The sequence below is a fragment of the Eulemur rufifrons genome, chromosome 2 (genome assembly GCF_041146395.1).
Source record: "Eulemur rufifrons isolate Redbay chromosome 2, OSU_ERuf_1, whole genome shotgun sequence".
Taxonomy (NCBI): domain Eukaryota; kingdom Metazoa; phylum Chordata; class Mammalia; order Primates; family Lemuridae; genus Eulemur; species Eulemur rufifrons.
In genome coordinates, this window is record NC_090984.1 from 13,421,415 (window position 1) to 13,440,084 (window position 18,670).

The 18,670-nt window shown below is 52.7% G+C and overlaps 2 protein-coding genes across 7 annotated transcripts in view; both read left to right on the forward strand.

The window, feature by feature from the left end:
- The first annotated feature begins 202 nt into the window (after nucleotides 1-202).
- On the forward strand, nucleotides 203-12,385 carry MARCHF2 (membrane associated ring-CH-type finger 2). Of its 3 annotated transcripts, XM_069496395.1 has the most exons (6): nucleotides 212-318; nucleotides 869-1,004; nucleotides 4,365-4,592; nucleotides 8,899-9,094; nucleotides 9,894-10,103; nucleotides 11,765-12,370. In XM_069496395.1, the coding sequence occupies exons 3-6, from the start codon at nucleotides 4,417-4,419 to the stop codon at nucleotides 11,921-11,923; spliced, it is 741 nt and encodes a 246-aa protein (XP_069352496.1). In that variant the 5' UTR covers nucleotides 212-318; nucleotides 869-1,004; nucleotides 4,365-4,416; the 3' UTR covers nucleotides 11,924-12,370. The 3 variants fall into 3 exon arrangements, with proteins under 3 accessions (XP_069352492.1, XP_069352501.1, XP_069352496.1); XM_069496391.1 differs by lacking the exon at nucleotides 869-1,004 and having other exon boundaries at nucleotides 203-318; nucleotides 11,765-12,385; XM_069496400.1 differs by lacking the exons at nucleotides 869-1,004; nucleotides 9,894-10,103 and having other exon boundaries at nucleotides 203-318; nucleotides 11,765-12,385.
- A 2,691-nt stretch (nucleotides 12,386-15,076) lies between these two features.
- Nucleotides 15,077-18,670, forward strand: part of HNRNPM (heterogeneous nuclear ribonucleoprotein M) — a 38,962-nt gene continuing 35,368 nt past the window's right edge. The window contains exon 1 of one of the 4 annotated variants that reach the window (XM_069479353.1): nucleotides 15,077-15,230. In XM_069479353.1, the coding sequence (XP_069335454.1) occupies nucleotides 15,118-15,230 (113 nt within the window). In that variant the 5' untranslated portion in view covers nucleotides 15,077-15,117. The remainder of the gene's footprint in view (nucleotides 15,231-18,670) is intronic. The other 3 variants (XM_069479362.1, XM_069479371.1, XM_069479379.1) reach the window with 3 other exon arrangements.

Consider the following 18,670-nt stretch of genomic DNA (forward strand, 5'->3'; position numbering starts at 1 on the left):
GCGGAGCCCTGTCTGGGGGCGGAGTCAGGACGCGGCGGGGGCGGAGCTAGCAGCTGCGGCGTCCCGGGGCCTGTGCGGCCTAGGTCGTCCCCGTCGCCTCCGGCCCCGCCTCCAGGGGCGGGACGTGCGTGGTGATTGGCCGATGCGTGCGAGAGGCGTTGACCATTGGTCCGCGGCGCTGTCGGCTCGGCGGGCGGTGCCCGGACGCAGGTGCCGGCTGGAGCGGAGCTAGCGGAGCTGACGGGCCGGGCCGGGCCGGGACCCGGGCCAGGGTGAACCGAGGGGCCTGCGCGGCCGCCCGGCCCGGCCGCGGATCAGGTAGGCACAGGCCGACAGGTAGACCCGGAGGACGCCGGTCCGCGGGGCTGACCCGGGTTCGAGGCCGGAGCTCGGCCCCCCCCCGCCGGGCGTGACAGCCGGGCTGGAACTCTTGGCCGCAACCTTCCCCGACTCGGGGACTGCAATTCCCGTCTCGAGGCCGGTGAGAGGTATCTGGAGCCCGGCACACAGTAGGCGCCTCTCCGAGCCTCGATTTCCCCATCTGTGAAACTGGGTCATTCCATTGCCAACCGGATGCGGCTGCTGGGAGGATTTCAGGAGGTGGCTGGCTGATGAGGAAAAGCGCCCTGCACACAGTAGTCGGTCAATAAGTGTCTTTCCCCAGCCTCTTTCTCAGAGGGGGCTCTGCCTGGAAAATAGTAAATATTATAACAAGTCAGGCACTGTGCACAAAGATGCTCCAACAGGATGCTGTGTGCTGTGTGGGTGCTCAAAACAGGGTAGTCAGCCTTGATAGGATTAGCTCGTTCAGCCCCCTAGGAACCCTACTAACTAGGTGGAAGTCCTAAAAATGTTCCCTGTTATGCAGATGAGGAAGTCGAGGCTCAGAGAGGTTAAGTCTCTTGCCCAAGGCCACACAGCAGACAAGGAGCAGCGCTGGGACTGGAACCTGGCCTCTGATCCAGAGCCATCCAGTACTGGAGGACACACACGGGCCTCTCTGGGTGAGTGAAGAGGAGTGAATGCGTTTGCCAGACTCCACATTTATCCTAAACAATAATAACAGTGGGAATTTATTGAGCACTTACTGTGTGGCAGGTGCTGTGTGTCCTCTCTTCAAACCTTCCCAACAGCTCTGTAAGCTGATAAGGGTAATTATAACAAGAGCTAATATTTACTGACTTCTTAATATTTACCGATGCATGAACAGGGTATCATTATGACACCCATTTTACAGATGAGGAAACTGAGGCTCAGAGAGTGAAGCAGCTGCTCGAGATCACACTGTAGGGAGTTAGGGCCCTCTGACTCCTCTTCCCTCAGTTTCCTGTTCTCAGGAAAAGGAGGCTGGAGGCTGGGAAGGCATGGAAAAGATTGGGGTGCCTCAGTGCCACCCCAAACCTAGCCAAGGGTGAGCTTTGGTGGAGGAATTAAGGCTGGAGGCTCCTTCTCCAGAGAACCCTCGGTAGACACAGCCCACCTGCTCGAAGAGGATGTTTGACAAAGGAGAAGGAGGGGGCCAAGAAAAGCAAATTGACTTGAATCAGGACCCACAGTGGCCGTGGCAGTGGCAGAGCCAGGCCTTGAAGACCCAGATCCACTCACTGGACTGCCTTAAGGTCAAATCCTGGCACTGTCCCTTTGTAGCTGTGTGACCTTGGGCAAGTAGGTGTCCCGCTCTGAGCCTCAGCTTTGTCACCTATCATATGGGGGTAACGGTTGGTTGTGAAGACTCTAAGCAATCCGTCTCCTGGGCATTAGGCCAAGTTAGCCCAAGGCACTGGCTCACTCCCCCATTCCAGACGCCCCAGAGCCAAGTCCAGCCTGCAGCCACTGTCTTCTTGTGCCCAGCCCTGAGTGTGGCCTCTTCCAAACCCAGACCTGGGTGGTTTACATGAACCTCTCTCCTCTAAGTATCTCTGATTGCCACCACGGGGGCTGGCAGCCCAGGGTCTGAAGGCCAAGAGATGTGGTTCTCCCACTCTGTTCTGACACGGAGTGGGGGCTGAGAAATGACTGCAGCGACAACAAACGCAGCAGCAGCGATGGATGCAGTAACTCTGAGCCAGACACAGGTGCTGGGGACAGGGGGGAGCAATCTCACAGGGTCCCCCCCTCTACAGAGTTCACTGCAGAGTGGGATGACATGCATGGTTAAATGAGTAGATGAATATGCATTATAGAGCATTTCAGAGATGGGCACATGCCATGAGAGGAGTAATGTGGACCCCAGTGTCACTTCAGCCAGCCTGGTTGGGCATGGCTCCTCCTGGAAGGTGACCTTTGAAGGGGACACTTACAATGACTGTTTAGAGCTCAGTGAGATGATTAACACATATGCAGATTGCTTGGAGCAGCACGCAGTCCTTAATAAACAGAAACTGCAATTATTATTTGGCCATTTGCAGACCGTGCATTAGCAGATTCACCAGTGGGGTTTTTTTCCCCCTCTGATAGTAAAAGAAATGATAGAACATAACATATAGGAGCTGTGATTGTTCTTGTAATGCACAACTTTTGCAGGAATGTTAAGACCGATCCTTAGAAGGGCAGGAGGAACGGACTCCTCTGTGCCTGTGTTCCCTTGGAGGGCAACCTCCAAGTGGCTTCCATTCTGACCTCTGTGCTGGAGGTTCTGGTGGCAGGTGCACAGGGGGGACAGCAGCATGTAAGACATGGCAGCCCTGGCCACTGTCCTGGGGCTGTTATCTCAGGCCTGCAGCCTTCCTCCCAGTCTCTTCCTGCCTTTGGCTGATACTTGCTTATCTGGCCCCACAGGGGCCCTACCGTGGGCGCTCAGAAGGCCATATCGGACCAGGAGGGCTTTTGGCTGAGTTCAGAGAGCTGTCAGTCCATTGGCAGAGTGTCCTGGTGCAAAACTTAGTCAGTAACCTACAGGGCTGGGTGCTGTGGCTCACACCTGTAATCCCAGTGCTTTGGGAGGCCAAAGTGGGATGATCGCTTGAGGCCAGGAGTTCAAGAATAGCCTGGGCAACATAGCAAGACCCCATCTCTATAAAATAAAAACTTAAATAATTAGCTAGGCGTGGTGGCACTCACCTGTTGTCCCAGCTATTTGGGAGGCTGAGGCAGGAGGATTGTTTGAGCCCAGGAGTTGGAGGCTGCAGTGAGCTATGATTGTGCCCCTGCACTCCAGCCTGGGCAACAGAGCAAGGCCCTGTCTCTAAAAATGATAATGATAATGTACACTGCTCCTCCCTGCTTTGGGGCTCTCATTTTGCCTGGTAGGAATTGGTAAAAGCTGTCTTGGGGGAGCGGTGGGGTACTTTAGTGAGCACCTGTCTGCTTCCCTCGCTTGGAGTTTCTCAAACTATAGGGCCTGCCGCCGGAGCTTTGGACTCTCACTCTTGGAAGCAAAGGCCCGGGGATTGGACAAGTTGGTGACAGAGATCCTTGGCTCTGGGGCACCTGTGTTGGCTTTAAGGAGGTCTCTAGAGAGGCCTCTGTCACTTTCATGAAATTCTCAGAGGGGAACACACATCGGGATCTGTGGGCTATTCTTCAAACCTCATTGGCTAGCACAGGGACGGAGGAGGAGGTTGCCTAGGGTTTCTTTCTGCTGGTCAGACCCCAGAGCAGAGGGCAGGATCCTCTTGTCATCTCCCAGAGCAGACAGACTTTGGAATTGCTGACTTAGGCTCCCACCGTCTCCCATAGCCTCCCCTCGGACACAGAGGTGTGGCTCAGAGCAGCTGGTCTGGTGGTGGGGAGAGAGGCTGCCACCATCCTCCCCAGCCAGCTGCCACTTCCCGGATGGCCTGAGCTACCAAGGAGTGCACAGTCCTGCAAAAGGCCACGAACTAGGAGGGTCCAGGTGACTCACCGTTCTGGTCTGTAGAGCCAACTTTCCAGCTCTGCTCTGTTCCACTCAGAGGCAGAGTTGTGTGCCCCGGCCCAGCCCCGGGCAGGAATTGAATCCTTGGAGGTCAAGTCTGTACATGGATGGTGGGCACAGGACAGATTCTGGCCCCAGAAAACACCAAGCATGGGGCCTGGCACACAGGAGGTGCTCAATAACTGTCAGATGCTGTTATCATATCTGGAAAGGTGATATTGGTGACATTGACTGGAAGGTGGCCTTTGATGGCGGGAGCAGGCCTAGCTTTTCTTAGGACAGTGAGATGTAATATAACCCAAGCCCTCGCTGTGCGGCAGGCCTGGGCTGAGTTGCATGTGTCACCTCATTGACTCATCCCTGGCCCCCACAAAGACCCTTGTTACAGATTGGGGAAACTGAGGCTCAGAGAAGCCAGTCCTTGCCTGTGGTCCCTAGAGCCTTGACAAGAGGGGACTCGACCCCTGGTCTGTTGGGCTCATTAACCTCCCCGCTGCCCTCTCCCCAGGCTCCTGGAACCATGGGCCTCAGGCCCTGATGACACGGGGTTCCCTGTGGCCATGACGACGGGTGATTGCTGCCACCTGCCCGGCTCCCTGTGCGACTGCTCTGGCAGCCCCGCCTTCTCCAAGGTCGTGGAGGCCACGGGCCTTGGGCCACCCCAGTATGTGGCACAGGTGACTTCGAGGGATGGCCGGCTCCTCTCCACCGTCATCCGGGCCTTGGACATGCCGAGGTGAGTGAGTCGTGACCAGGCTGGTGTCCTGGCCTTCACTCCCTCTTCTTTCTGGGCCTCCCAGTCCGGGGTCAGAAATCCAACCATCTCGGGAGGCCAGATGCATAACTCTGCCAGAGAAAGGGGCCCAAACAGTAATCACCACGCATTGAAGCTAAGAGCCGAAAAAAAAATACTAAAAAAATAAAAAGTAATCACCACGTGGAAACAGAGGCCCAGGCCGGCCAGGTCTGATTCTCCAGGAAAAGCCAAAATTCCAGATTATTACATGAAATCTGAAGGTCAGATGTTGGCAAGTAACTCAGGCGTTGGGGAGACAGGCCAGGGAGTGGTTAGGCGCACCAGCTATGGACAACTAGCGCTGGGCTCACATCCTGAGTGGCCGCCTCTCTCTCTCTCCCAGAGTGACCAGGGCCAACTCACTTCACCGCCGTAGCCTCTGAAGGGACAACCTTCCTCATTAGTTGCTCGGGAGAAGACAGTGCCATCATCCCCATGCAGTGTCTGCAAGGGCATTGGTTCAATACCCGGTAAACCTGCAATAGATCTATTTAAAACTCCGTGTTGGCCTTCTAGATCCATCTGTGTGCTGAATCTGTCTGCTTCGCCAACTTTTTATCAGTTCCCAGGGAAAGAGTCTTTAAGAAAACTTCTCCCACGTTGAAATCCATTTTAACTCGCTTGAATTTAAAATAGCCACCAGGTTGGCTAGGGGGATAGGATTCTAAATGATTTCTTTCTCTTTTCAGTTTTTTGAGTTTTATGAATTGTCATTAAGTTTATTTGATACGATTTAATTCATGAGCTTTTTCCCCCCAAATTTTAAAAATTGGGATAAAATATACATAATATTTACCATCCTAACCGCTAAGGGCACAGTTCAGTGGCATTAAGCGCACTCACATGGCTGTGCAGCCGTCACCACCCTCCACCCCCAGAACTTTCTCATCTTCCCAACTGAAGCTCTGTCCCCATGAAACACTCACTGCCCGCCCCCTCCCCAGCCCCTGGCACCCACCACTCTACTTCCTGTCTCTGTGGACCTGACGACTCTGGGGACCTCGTGTGAGTGGAATCACACAGGATCTGTCCTTCTGTGTCTGGCTTATTTCACTGAACATGATGTCCTCAAGGTTCATGCGTGTTGTAGCAAGCGTCAGAATCAATTGATGAAGTTTTTTATTCAGAAATAAAAATAAGCCGACGGAAGCCTTGAGGCACTTTTAACTTGCTCTCTAAGTTTTTGCCTGCTGTCACTTCCTCTGGGAAGCCTTGCCTGAGCCCAGATCCGATGGGATATTCTCCTTGTGACGTCTTCCCAGGCATTGGCTTGTATGTTTCCATCTCCTTAGCTAGAAGGCAAGAGAGCGGTCCATGTTGGTCGAGCCAGGCCCCAAGTGAGGGGAACCTTTTTGGGTGCAGGGGAGGAGGCTGGCTGTAGCTGGGGTCTCCCTACATGACCCCACCTTGCTCCACCCTCCCTTTTTACACCTGGGGAAACCCAGGCCCCAAGGGAGGTAGACACCCACCACGCCACAGTTACTGTGCACACCTGACGCTTGAGCCCAGCTCAGGGGAGGGAAGTTCCTTTGGTCCCACCAGCTCACCAGCCCATTGAGCCCACAGGCATGTGGCAGGCAGCAAGAGTGGCCCCTCTGTGATCCTGGATGTCCCCTCTCTTGTCTTGGCCACTGCGTGCCGCTTCTCAGGGACCCTTTCGTAGGTGTGGCCCAATCAAGGCGTGGCTGGTGGGCAGGACTGCCTGGCACCTTGCGGCCACAGGGCCCCCCTGGATCTGCTCCTTGGCCCCTTTGCTGGCAGCTTCTGTCCCTGCAGGTAGCTGGTAGCTCCGCAGCCCGAGGGTCTCATTTCCCCTTCTCCCCTCTGCCTTTGGACACATCTCAACCCAAACCTTCCCAGGCTAGAGGCCCAGGGATATGGCCTTCCTTCCAGCCTCCCAACCAGTCTCTCAAGAAATAAATGGGGATCCTGCCTCCTGCTACCTCTGGGAGGAGCTGGGCTTGGCAGAGGCCACACACAGCAGGTCACCAGAGTCCCCTGCTGACCCTATAACTCCTCTTCTTAGCGTCTGACATTGGAGAGCTATTGTAGGACTTAAAGGTGTCACATCTAGTGCCTTGGTTGGTTCCAAGACTATAGAAATCAAGTCTTCCATTTGCCTCCAAGCAGACCCTGATTCCTGGGGGCACATGGCAGAGACCTTGGCAGAAACTAGGTGAGGTGGAGCGTTCTGGACTCTGAAATCTACAGAGGTCAAAGAGGAAGGCCCAGGAGGCGTCTCCAGGGCCCAGAACAGTCTACAAAGCCTAGGACTCAGGGTCCTGAGCTCTCTGCCCACCAGGCTGTGAGTGAGCTGAGCCCTTTTCAAAGCTTTCTCGAGTATGTCTGCATCCCCACCCCTTCTCCATTCCCCACCCCCTTTTTTTTTTTGAAGAGACAGGGTCTTGTTCTGTCACCCAGGCTAGAGTACAGTGGCATCATCATAGCTCACTGCAGCCTCAAACTCCTGGGCTCAAGCGATCCTCCTGCCTCAGTCTCCTGAATGGCTGGGACTACAGGTGTGCACCACCACGCCCAACTAATTTATTTATTTTTTGTACAGGTGAGATCTTGATCACGCTACTGCACTCCAGCCTGGGTTACTGAGCAAGATCCCGTCTCTTAAAAACAAACAAATAAAAAAGGGTCAGGTGTGGTGGCTGATGGCTGTAATCCTATTACTCTGGGAGGCTGAGGCAGGAGGATCACTTGAGCCCACGAGTTTGAGGTTACTGTGAGCTATGATGATGACACGACACTCTAGCCTGGGCGACAGAGCAAGACTCTGTCTTAAAAAACAGAAAAAATAGTATCTTCCTCCTAAGCTCATTGTGAGAATGAGATAAATGAACGCAGATGTTGCTCTTAGAATAGTACCTAGTACATAGTAAGTGCTCAATAAATATTAAGCTATGGTTTTGTTTTTTTTTTTTTTTCCTTTTCTCTGAATTCGCTCTTTGAAAGTTTTCCAGGGTTTCCCAGAACAAAGTCCAAACTGACATGGCTCTTCCTGAAGGTTCTTGTCATTTGTTGACACTTCTTGTCACTGAATTGGTTTCCAGAGCAATTCTTTTTCTGTTAACTTTTTTTTTTTTTTTTTTGCGTGTGTGTGTGTGTGTGTGTGTGTGTGTGTGTGGTGGGGAGAGAGGGTGGGACCAGAGCAGGGCGTGCATGCCCTTTGGCCACTCTGGGAGGAGATAGGAGCCCAGGCACGGGTCTGCCCAGAAAGCAGGCTCTTCTAACGACAGCCACGCCTTACCCCACAGCAGGAGAGTCTGAGAAGAGGGTAGAAGACAGTCATTTCCGAGGGGAAACGGTGTTATCTGGAAAATAGCTCTTCTCTGTGCTCTGATGTCTGCGTTCTGGGCAGAAATGTTTGGGAAACAATGACTCATGCGCTGGGCCCGCCAAGGCCACCGCCCCCCCTCCTGAGCCACCCCAGGAAGAACACAGCATCCCTGGGGACTGGAGACTTTCCCGAGGCAGCTTTCTGTGGCTGCTTTTTATGTCTGTTTCCCTCTCACAAGAGCAAAGGAGCAGGTGAGCACTTCTGTCTGGACGCATAGGTTTCTCAGGCAGCGTGGCCTGCAGGTGTGGCTAGATCCAGGGCCTCTGATGATGTCCACCTTTCCCTGTCTCGTGCCTCTGCTTTCTTCTGTGTTGGCATCATTCACAGGCTCTGCGCAGAGACCAGGCGGCTGCCAGCAGCTCCAAGCTTACGTCAGCCTTGCTGCTGACGGTTCTAGAGTTTAGGGGAAGGAAAAAAGGAATTTTAGGAATTGGTTCCCAGTGGCTCTGATTGCATTACACAAGCCCTTCCCTGAGTCGGTCCCCATGACCAGGGGTGTGTGATGTCCTGACTGTCGGGCCTGAGGTCATCAGGGATGTCACCAGCTCTGCTCTGGTCTTTGAGGACCAAGAGTTGAGAGTGGAGTAGTTGCCCAGGACAATCAGGGTGGTGTTGTAGGGCAGGGAGAGGATACTGGGTAGGCAGGTATAAGAGATGCTGGCCCTGGGCTTAAAAAGGTGCCACAGGAGTCCTGGGAAGGGAGCACATCGCTCTACCTGTAGGAGTCTCGAAAGGCTTCCCAAAGGAGAGGACATTGGGAGCTGGGCATTGAAAGATGAGTAGGAGTTCGCCAAGTGGCAGCATGGAGACAGCAGCGAGCTCGTGATCTAGCAGGCAGTGAAGCAGATGCAGGCAAGAAGCCCAGTCATTGCTAACGGGTCCTATCTCTGTGTCCAGTGATGGTCCCTTCTGCCGGATCTGCCATGAGGGAGCAAACGGGGAGAGCTTGCTATCTCCATGTGGCTGTACTGGCACACTGGGAGCTGTGCACAAGAGCTGTCTGGAGAGATGGCTGTCCTCGTCCAACACCAGCTACTGTGAGCTGTGCCACACAGAATTTGCGGTGGAGAAGCGGCCCCGGCCCCTCACAGAGGTACTCTTCGGAGCCTGAGATTGGGGTGGGCAGAGGGGAAGAAAGCATGCGTGGGGGTTGGAGGCAGGAGCTACCCTGGGGGATTCTGGTGGGCCAGGGACCTCCCTACACCCCTCCCCAGGTAGATTCTGCCGATGGGGGTGGGGGACCATGCCTGAGGTTCTAGATCTGCCAAACCCAGTACCCCCACGATGTTTGGATTTACTCTTTCATGAGCAAGTATTTCCTGAGCACCTCCAGGGTGCCCAGCACTCTGCTATACACTGGGGACCCAGCCACCAACAAGACACATAAGGCTGGTATTCACGGAGATTTAAGTCCAGTAAACCAACGAAGCAGTGGTTGCTGGGAGCAATGGTGCTGTGATGGGAATGTGTTGCAGACAGTGGGGCACATATGGGGCAATACCACGTCATACCTCCCCCGGCTAGCATGGGAGGGCAGGGACCCTTTCAGTCCCCAGCACCAGGATTTCAGGAGCAAAGCCCATTTCTCTTCGCCCATCATGTGGGGGAGGCTAAGCATAGCAAGATATGGGCCAAGAGTGCTCAGGCCCTGGAGCAAGACTTCCTGGGTTCCGACCCTGGCTTTGCAGACTACTGGCTGTGTGAGTTTGCTCCAATGAGTTAACCCCCTCTGTGCCTCAGTTTCCCCATCTGTAACATGAGTGCAAAAGTGCCAACTGCCTGGCTGGGCTTGGCTTCCTGTAGGCTCAATAAGTGTTTGAAAGAAGGAAAGGACAGAGCCTGGAGGTCCCTAAGCCCTCAGCAGCCCCTTCCCCCATCGGCTCCCCCTGCAGTGGCTGAAGGACCCAGGGCCCAGGACGGAGAAGCGGACGCTGTGCTGCGACATGGTGTGCTTCCTGTTCATCACGCCGCTGGCCGCCATCTCCGGCTGGCTGTGCCTGCGTGGGGCCCAGGATCACCTGCGGCTGCACAGCCGGCTCGAGGCCGTGGGGCTCATTGCTCTCACCATCGCCCTCTTCACCATCTACGTCCTCTGGACGCTGGTGAGTGGCCGCCAGCTGCGGGGCAGGCGTCTGGGGCTCTCCCACCTGCAGCAGCTCAGTGAAGGGGCGGGGCATGAGGCTCCCTGGCTGCCTGCCTCTGCCTCCCTCCCCGGGTAGGAGGGAGCCCCTGAGCTCACCCTGCATTTCATGGAGCTCCACATACCAAGCTTGACAAAGGGCCAAAGAAGCCCTGAGCTAGGTATGAGCTTTGTGCTCTAAGGGTCCAAGTGCACCTGCTTGCTAGTCCCGAGTGCAACACACGCCTCCCATCCATGAACCCCCAAGGCTGGTGGTGGTGGGGAGGCGAGGAGCAAAAGAGTGAGAGAGCAAGATGGGCAGGGAATGGGTAGATAGTAAGAAATCAGATAAGGGCGGTGGCTCACACCTATAATCCCAGCATTTTAGGAGGCCAAGGCAGGAGGATCCCTTGAGGCCAGGATTTTAAGGCTGCAGTGAGCTATGATCATGCTACTGCACTCCAGCTTGGGCAACAGAGTGAGACCTTGTCAAAAAAAAAAAAAAAAAGGGCATGAAGACTGAGCAAGAAAGAGACAGGAAAGGCAGAGACAGAGTGACTGAGGTTGGGGGGTTGTCCTAGACTCCTGGACAAAATTAGAACCTTTGCTTAAAGAGAAAGAGCCCCGCCCACCACTGGCATATATTTTAAAATATAAATAGGATGAAATCATAGCTACCATGTTGCAGTCTACTTGTTTTCATTTTGCTAGTGTTGTTTAAAAAAGAAAAACAACAGGGCAGCCCCTCAGCAGGCATTCATTGTATGGGTGTACCGTGTTTATTTAACCAATCCCTTTTGACAGAGGCTGGGATGCTTTCCAATGTGTGCTTTTCTCCCCCCGCAACCTTTTTTTTTTTTTTTTTTTGATGTTATGAATAGTGCTTTGGGCAGCGCCTGTGCAAATGTTTCTTTGGAACTTGCTTGGTCAAAGGGTATGAACCACTGACATTTAGTATTATTTATTTATTTTGCGGGGACCAGATCTCACTCTGTTGCCCAGGCTAGAGTGCAGTGGCATCACCAGAGCTCACTGCAGCCTCAAACTTCTGGGCTCAAGAGATCCTCCCACCTCGGCCTCCCGAAGTGCTGGGGCTACGGGTGTGAGCCACTGCGCCCAGCTTTCCACATCATGGCTTGAGAGCTCATGTCTTTTTAGTGCCCAGTGAAATTCCATTTTCTGGTTGTGCCACCATTTATTTATCCATTGGGGACAGGGTCTTGCTCTGTTGCCCAGGGTAGAGTGCAGTGGCTTCATCATAGCTTCTACAGAGGAACATCTTGGGTATTGCCATGTTTGGGCAGTTGTGTGACTGATTGACATTCAATCCCTCCCAAGAGGCTATTTCACTCCCTTCCCCCTCAGGAGCAGAAAGGGATCTCCTTGCCGGGGCGAGAAGGGTGCCTCGCCTTTGCAGGACACTGAAAGCTGGTGGGGAGAGTCTCCAGGAGGGTGAATGTGTGTGTGTGTGTGTGTGAGTGAGTGAGACAGCCTGTGCAGAGAATGCCCACATGCCAGCTCTGCTTCTGGCAGCACAAGCACAGCCCTGGTTTGGACCAAGGTGGGTGCCATGGGGGCCTGTTTTCCTTCCTTGGGGGTGGAGACCTTCTCAGCCTCCCTGCTCACCACAGGACTGCCCTGCAGGTTTCCTTCCGCTACCACTGCCAGCTGTACTCGGAGTGGAGAAAGACCAACCAGAAGGTTCGCTTGAAGATCCGGGATGTGGATGGTTCTGAGGGCCCCCAGCACTCCCCACTGGCAGCTGGACTCCTGAAGAAGGTGGCAGAGGAGACACCCGTGTGAAGAGAGGCTGGCGGGGCCCTGCGGCAGAGAGGCCAGAGGTAGCTGGTGATGCCCTGGCATTTGGAAGGACGGAAACTGCCCGACCCTTCCTGCACGGCCAGAGCGCTTCTTAGGCCAAGAGATGCCAAGTGGAACCTATTCTGTGATCCTGTGTGTGAATCTATTTTCAGGTTTTTTGCACACTGTTGTACATGACAAGACAGATGGACACAGTGGTCCTGGGCTGCTTCGGATGGAACAGGCGCTCTGATCTCATTCTGAGGTCCATTTGGCACCTCGCAGGCCAGCAACTATGGCCAGTGTGTCCAGGCCACCCTTTGGGCTGGAAGGTTCCAGCAAGCTTCTTGCGCTTCTCCACACCTGGCAGGCTCGCTTTCCTGGCACCCTCGACTTTATATAAAGTTGCACTGTGTTTCAAAAACCCACCCCTGATTGAATAAAAGGAGCCCTTGCTGGACAAAAGGGACTTGTCAGTTACATTTCTGAACCAAAGCCTCACGGTGAGGGACCACGTGGAGGTAAAAAACAAACACCACTCAGCTGATTTTGAGGGATCTGTTTTGAAGCCCACAGGATGAAGCAAAGTGTGAGTTTTCAAGTGAAGAGCAGGTAGCAGGGTTATATAATAAATGAATTTTTTTTTTTTTTGAGACAGAGTCTCATTTTGTCACCCAGCTTGGAGTGCTGTGGCATCATCATAGCTCAGTGCAGCCTCAAACTCCTGGGCTAAAGGGATTCTCCTGCCTTAGCATCCCAAGTAACTGGGACTATAGGCATGAGCCACCATGCTCGGCTAATTCTTCTGTTTTTTCTTTTTCTGAGACAAAGTCTCACTCTGTCAGCTGGGTTAGAGTGCAATGGTATCATCATAGCCCACTGCAACCTCAAACTCCTGGGCTCAAGCGATCCTCTGCCTGGGCCTCCCAAGTAGCTGGGACCACAGGTGTGCACCACCATGCCCGGCTAATTTTTCTATTTTTTTGTACAGACCGGGGTCTCACTCCTGCTCAGGCTGGTCTCAAACTCCTGATCTCAGGTGATCCTCCTGCTTTCGCCTCCCAAAGTGCCGGGATTACAGGACTGCGCCACCGTGCCTGGCCTGATTTTACAAGTATATGTAAGAAGAAAAATTTCCACTTACTTTGCATCTGCCAAAGGCCAGATACCACGCTGGACCCCTTACACTCACTAACAACTTACGGTGATAGTATCCACACTTATTAAGGGTCATTATGGGTGAGGGCCACTTCTGAGCCATCATGGGTTACCTCCCCTCTTCCGACTCTTGCTACCACCCTTGGGGGAAGGAATGGTATCTCCTGGACTGAAGCCCAGGGTAGAGAAGCCTTTATCTAAGGTCCCACAGCTGTAGGAAGTAGAGCTGGGGTGACCCCAGGTCAGGTCTGCACTGTCCCAGTGCTGAGCTTCGTGGCCCATCTCCCATGAGGACTCAGGAAAGGTTCAGAATGTGTTCATGCTAAGGACAACACCTACTCCTTGAGTGCTTTCTGTGTGGTGAGCTGTTTAAATTTAAGGACTTTTGGCATCTGCCTGCTTTTAATGCTCACAGTGGCTCTGAAAGGGGAGTTCTGGGTATTTCTTTTTTCTTTTTTTCAGAGACAGGGTCTTGCTCTGTCACTCTGGCAGGAGTGCATGAGTGTGAGCATAGCTCACTGTAGTCTCAAACTCTTTGGCTCAAGCAGTTTTCCTGTCTCCCGAGTAGCTGGGACTAGAGGTGTCCACCACCATGCCTGGCTAATTAAAACACAATTTCTTTTTTTTTTTTTTTTTTTTTAGAGAGGGGGGTCTCCCTATGTTGCCCCAGCCTGGTCTCGAACTCCTGGGCTCAAACCATCCTCCTGCCTCAGGCTCACAAGTAGCTGGGACTACAGGCACGCACAACTACACCCAGCTATTTTTTTTATTTTTAGTAGTGACAGGGTCTCACTCTTGCTCTGGCTGGTCTTGAACCCCTGACCTCAAGTGATCCTCCTGTCTCAGCTTCCCAGAGTGCTAGGATTACAGGCATGAGCCACCACCCCTGGCCCCTGGGGGGTTCGTAATAACTACATTTGCAGATGAGCAATCTCAGTGTGGTGGGGTCACTCGCTCAAGGTCTGTTTTCTGCATGAATCCCTGCCTGGCATGTAGCTCGCCCACAGAGGAATAAAAACACTTTCTGCCCCAACTGGAAGGGCAAGGTGAAGCCAATGTGGCTGTGAGAGTGAAAGAAAGCACAAAGTGCAAAGGTCCCCCAGAGACTGGAACCTACTTAGCCTGTAGGAAGAGCAGTAGGGAGGACCACATGGCTGGAGTAGCCTTGGAGGGGCAGGGGGCTCACAGAGATGAGCAGGGCCTTGTAGGGTGGCTGACGGGCTGGTGGTCTGCCAGAACACAGGATCACACACAGGTGTGTTAACTCTGCTGGCCCTTGGGGGCCAGCCTCATTCCTGCACCTGTACTTCCCCCACACCCTGGCACCCACCTCTCCTCAAGTAGACTTTGGAGTGTGGTGCCTGGGGAGATGATGCAAGGATACTCCAGGACATGCCATCAAGAAGAGAGAAAGCCATTTTCTTTGCACACCTCTTCTAATACTTTCCATTACAGTGAGAAGAGTTTTAGTTTGGCTGGCTTCCCTATGAGTTTTAGAAAATCAACAGGGATACACAGAAAACACACACACACACACACACACATCCCAAAAAAAGGAAGAAAAAAGAAAAAATAGTTTTAGTTTGGCGTTACCCAAATTTTAATAATTTTTGATAATATTAAAATGTCTTTAATAATCCCCTAAACCTCCCAGGAACCCCCCAGACAGAATTTTCTCTTTCTCTCTGCCCAGTTCTGGTTGCAGAAAGCTGAGAGTGAGTAGGTCCGGCTATGTGGGTGAGTGTGGGGTCGGTGGGGAGACGTCTCCCCTACGAGACCCCGAGGGCAGGCGGGCGGCTCAGCTAGGTGGTGTCTAACGCGAGTTGGTCTCAGGAATGAATGAATCCACAGCTGCCGGTCTGCGCCTGCGCGCGGCGAGGCCGTGGCCCAGAGTAGGGGCGTGGCCCGAAGTGGGAGGGGGCCAAAGAGGGAGCCCGCAGACGCCCGCGCAGGCGTTACTGGTCGCACTGGGTCACGTGAGCGCGCAGGCGCAGCACCGCGCAGCCCGCTCCCTCACACAAAGCCTAGACGCGGAGAAAATGGCGGCAGGGGTCGAAGCGGCGGCGGAGGTGGCGGCGACGGAGATCAAAATGGAGGAGGAGAGCGGCGCGCCCGGAGTGCCGACCGGCAACGGGGCTCCGGGCCCTAAGGGGTGAGCATGCCACGGTCCCTTAAACCCGGGGCGGGTTTCGTCTCGGCGGTTGGCGGCCGGCTGCGGCTCCGTTAGGTCTGTTGGCGGCCTACCCCCGGCGCGGCCTCGGCGCCGGCCTTTCCCGCGGGGCCTGCCGAGGGTGGGGGCGGCCCAGGCCGCGACTGGGGGGAAGCCAGGCGGTCCTAGTGGCGCCTCCGGGATCGCTCCCTGCCCCAGGCCTCGAGCCTCTTCTCCCTCAGTTCCTCTGGGCCGGTTCCGGCCCCATCACCGAGGTCTCAGGCCCGGGCCCTGAGCACGGGGGGCGGGCGCGGGCCCCAGGCCCGGAGCGCCTCCGAGTCCGAGGCCAGCCCTGCCGCTTGCCGGGCGGGTGACCTTGGGCGCGTGGTTTCACCCGCCACCCCCACGCCGCCGGAGGTCTCAGTTTCCCGATCCGTAAAGTGGGGGGAGGGGAAGGAGCGCGCGCCCCCGGGCTCAGCGCGCGGTCAGCGGGGTAACCGGTAGGGCAGCTGGAGAAGTGTTGGGGAGGGGCCGCGAGGCCGAGTCGGGGGTTCCTCCTCTGTCCCCCTCGCCCCCCACCCCTTGTGCGTCCCGACCCGGTTCCCCGCCCCGCGGGAAGTGCCTCCCTCGGAACCGCCCCTCGCCCCACGCTCTGGCCCCGGCTCACGTCCCTCGCCGCTTCCCGCGCCTCCTCCCCAGGTGCGCAGTAGGAATTAGTGGACAGATGGGATGTGCTGGCTCAGGGTTCACCCTTGCAAACAAGCAAAAAGTCGGGGTGGGGGAGGAACAAATACCGTCTTCCTTGTTTCAGGGGAAACTGTCCTGTCGTTAGGAGTGCTCACCACTTCCAGACGACTCGAGTCCCGCTGGGAGCACTGTCTGGGCTCGTTGGTTTTTAAAGTTTACTTAAAGGAGTTAGCATCAGCTTGTGCCCCCTTGAAACCCACGCGTCCTGATTACAGCCACTTGAGAAGGATGGTGGGGTTCCAAGATCAGCGGCCGGGGGGCTGGGAGGGGGAAGCCAGGGCACACATTGTGTTTCTTACTTCTTAAAAAAAAATTATGGTGAAATATACATAACATAGAATTTTCCATTTTAGCCATTTTTGAGTGTGCAAGTCAGTGCCATTGAGTACACTCACAGTGTTATACAATCGTCACTACTATTCACGTCTAGAACTTTTTCATCATCTTAAACTGTAGCCAGTAAACACAAACTCCCCTTAGTGCCCCTCCTCTGTAGCCCCTGGTAATGTCTAGTCTACGTTCTCTCTGTATACATTTGCCTTCCCTTCTGTTTTAATGTGTGAAAGTTAAGAGTTTATGAGGATTACAAGTGAATGTAATTAAGCACTTCTGTTAGTGTTCACTAAATGCTAGCTATATTGTTAGACATCAAATCTGGAAAAGCTTTCAGGTTCTTTTTTCCCTTAGGTGGGGAGGACCAAAATACCGTGGTTACTGGTCCTTAGAAATCAAGAGAAAAGCTTCCTTTGATTATTCCCAACACTTTACTGTTGAAAACTCTGGAAAGCGATGTATTCATTTGGACTTTTTCAACTGTCTGTCTAGGGGAACTCAGTAGAATTTCTGAGGGCCATATTTTGAGGGCTTTAAGGTAAATTTATTTCCTGTCTACATGATGGAGTGCTGCTAGAACGTTGCTAGGTGACAGTTTGAATTAGTTACAGATTATAGCACCTGAGGTACGTTTTCCAAATTTTCCATTGTCTGCTGTCCATTTTCAGATAGTCATTTTGTGACTGAGTCATTTGACAAACACACGTGGACTGTTAGAACCTGGAGTTTTTACAAATGAAATAGTCCTTGTTGGAAAAAAACCTCAATCTAGTAGTGGCTTAATAGAGGATACTCTAGGAAGCTGGCCACACTTAGATCTTTTTTAAGGGGGCTCAGGAATTTTTGTGTGTGTGTGTTACAAAGCTCTGGAAGCAAAGCTCTTTAGAAGCCCTTGCCCAGAGTGGACATTTTTTTTCAGTAAAATAATTGTGCTGTGATAAAGTTAAGTGGAATTGCATGGCAGGGGGCCTGAAGGAGGCGACCCTCCCCACAACTGCTGTGGTCTGGGACATGTTCAGTAGGACAAGGACCATGATGTGGTGGAGAACGTGGTTGGGGAGAGGCAGAGAAAGAGGAGAGTATCCAAAGATCAGGGATTTGGGTATATGCTTTATTTATACAGAATTAAAGTTACTGTAGCCTTTAAGGTTGGAGCCCTGGAGACCAGCTGGTAGGCAATGAATTCCAGGCTAAGGAATTTAGATTTTTATCTTGGAGTCTTTAAGAGCTAGAAAGAAAATAGAAACTTGGTTCTTTTGACCTTTGTCTCCACCAGAAGTGGAGTGTGCAGCAGAGCAAAAAGATGTCATGGACTAGTGAGTTTGATTGAGGACCCCAGTTTGGAAATGTTTTGCAGTTAACTTCTTTCCTGGGTGTGAGAGAACGGTTTGCTTTATTTGGATAAGAAATCTATTCCATTTAAAGTCAGTCAAGATTTAGAGCTAGGATATATTTAGTCAGGGGGAAAAAACATTCATTTAGGTTTAGGGGGTTTTTTTGTTTGGTTTTTTTTAAATAAAGGTTGCATCATATATTCAAAATCAGTGACTTTACTTCCTGATTAATTTTTGTGGCTGAATCAGAAAACATTGGATATTTTAAAAATAAAAATTTATCTCTTATAGAAATGTTTTCTTCAAAAAATTGAAAAAAGATTTATATTTATCATTGATTCCCAAGGAGATACTGTTAGTATTGACTCTTTTACAATCAAGAAAGCTTTTCTTAAAAACATAATTAAGAAAATCAGGTTAAGGAACTTGTCCTCAGCCATGGCTCTAGTTGGCTAGTTTTAAAATCTGGGCGGTAGATGCAACATTAGAACCTAGGAGTGAATCAATCCGTCTCCCTACCCTTCTCAAGAAAATTACTGGTGGAAAAATATATCATTGCCACAGTTACTTAACTGTGTGCCAAGAACCTCTCCTTTAAACTTGTAAGGTAGGTAGTAACCTGCATTTACGAATGAAGAGACCGAGGCCTAGTGAAGATAAGGTGACTTTGGGGCTGAGACCCTAGCTTTTAATCACCTGCAGTACTCTCCCTTCCATACTTTCCAAGCTGCTTTTTGTTCTGTTTGTTGATTCTCACAGCATCCCTTAGCGCTAAGATGGGTACAGGTTATGCTGGTTTTGCTGGCAAAGAACCAGAGAGGGAAAGAGCTTGAGTCACATGGGTAGTTAAGTGGTGGACCTGGAGCTGGAGCTATGAATAGTGCTCCACATCTTAAATGCATTAGAGAAGCTCAGGATTTAAAGGATTTCTGTGAAGAATCACTTAAGGTATAGTTCACAAGGGCAGGGGACCTTGTCCCTCAGTGATCACAATTTCAAGGTATTGGGATTGCTGTTTCAAATTGCACC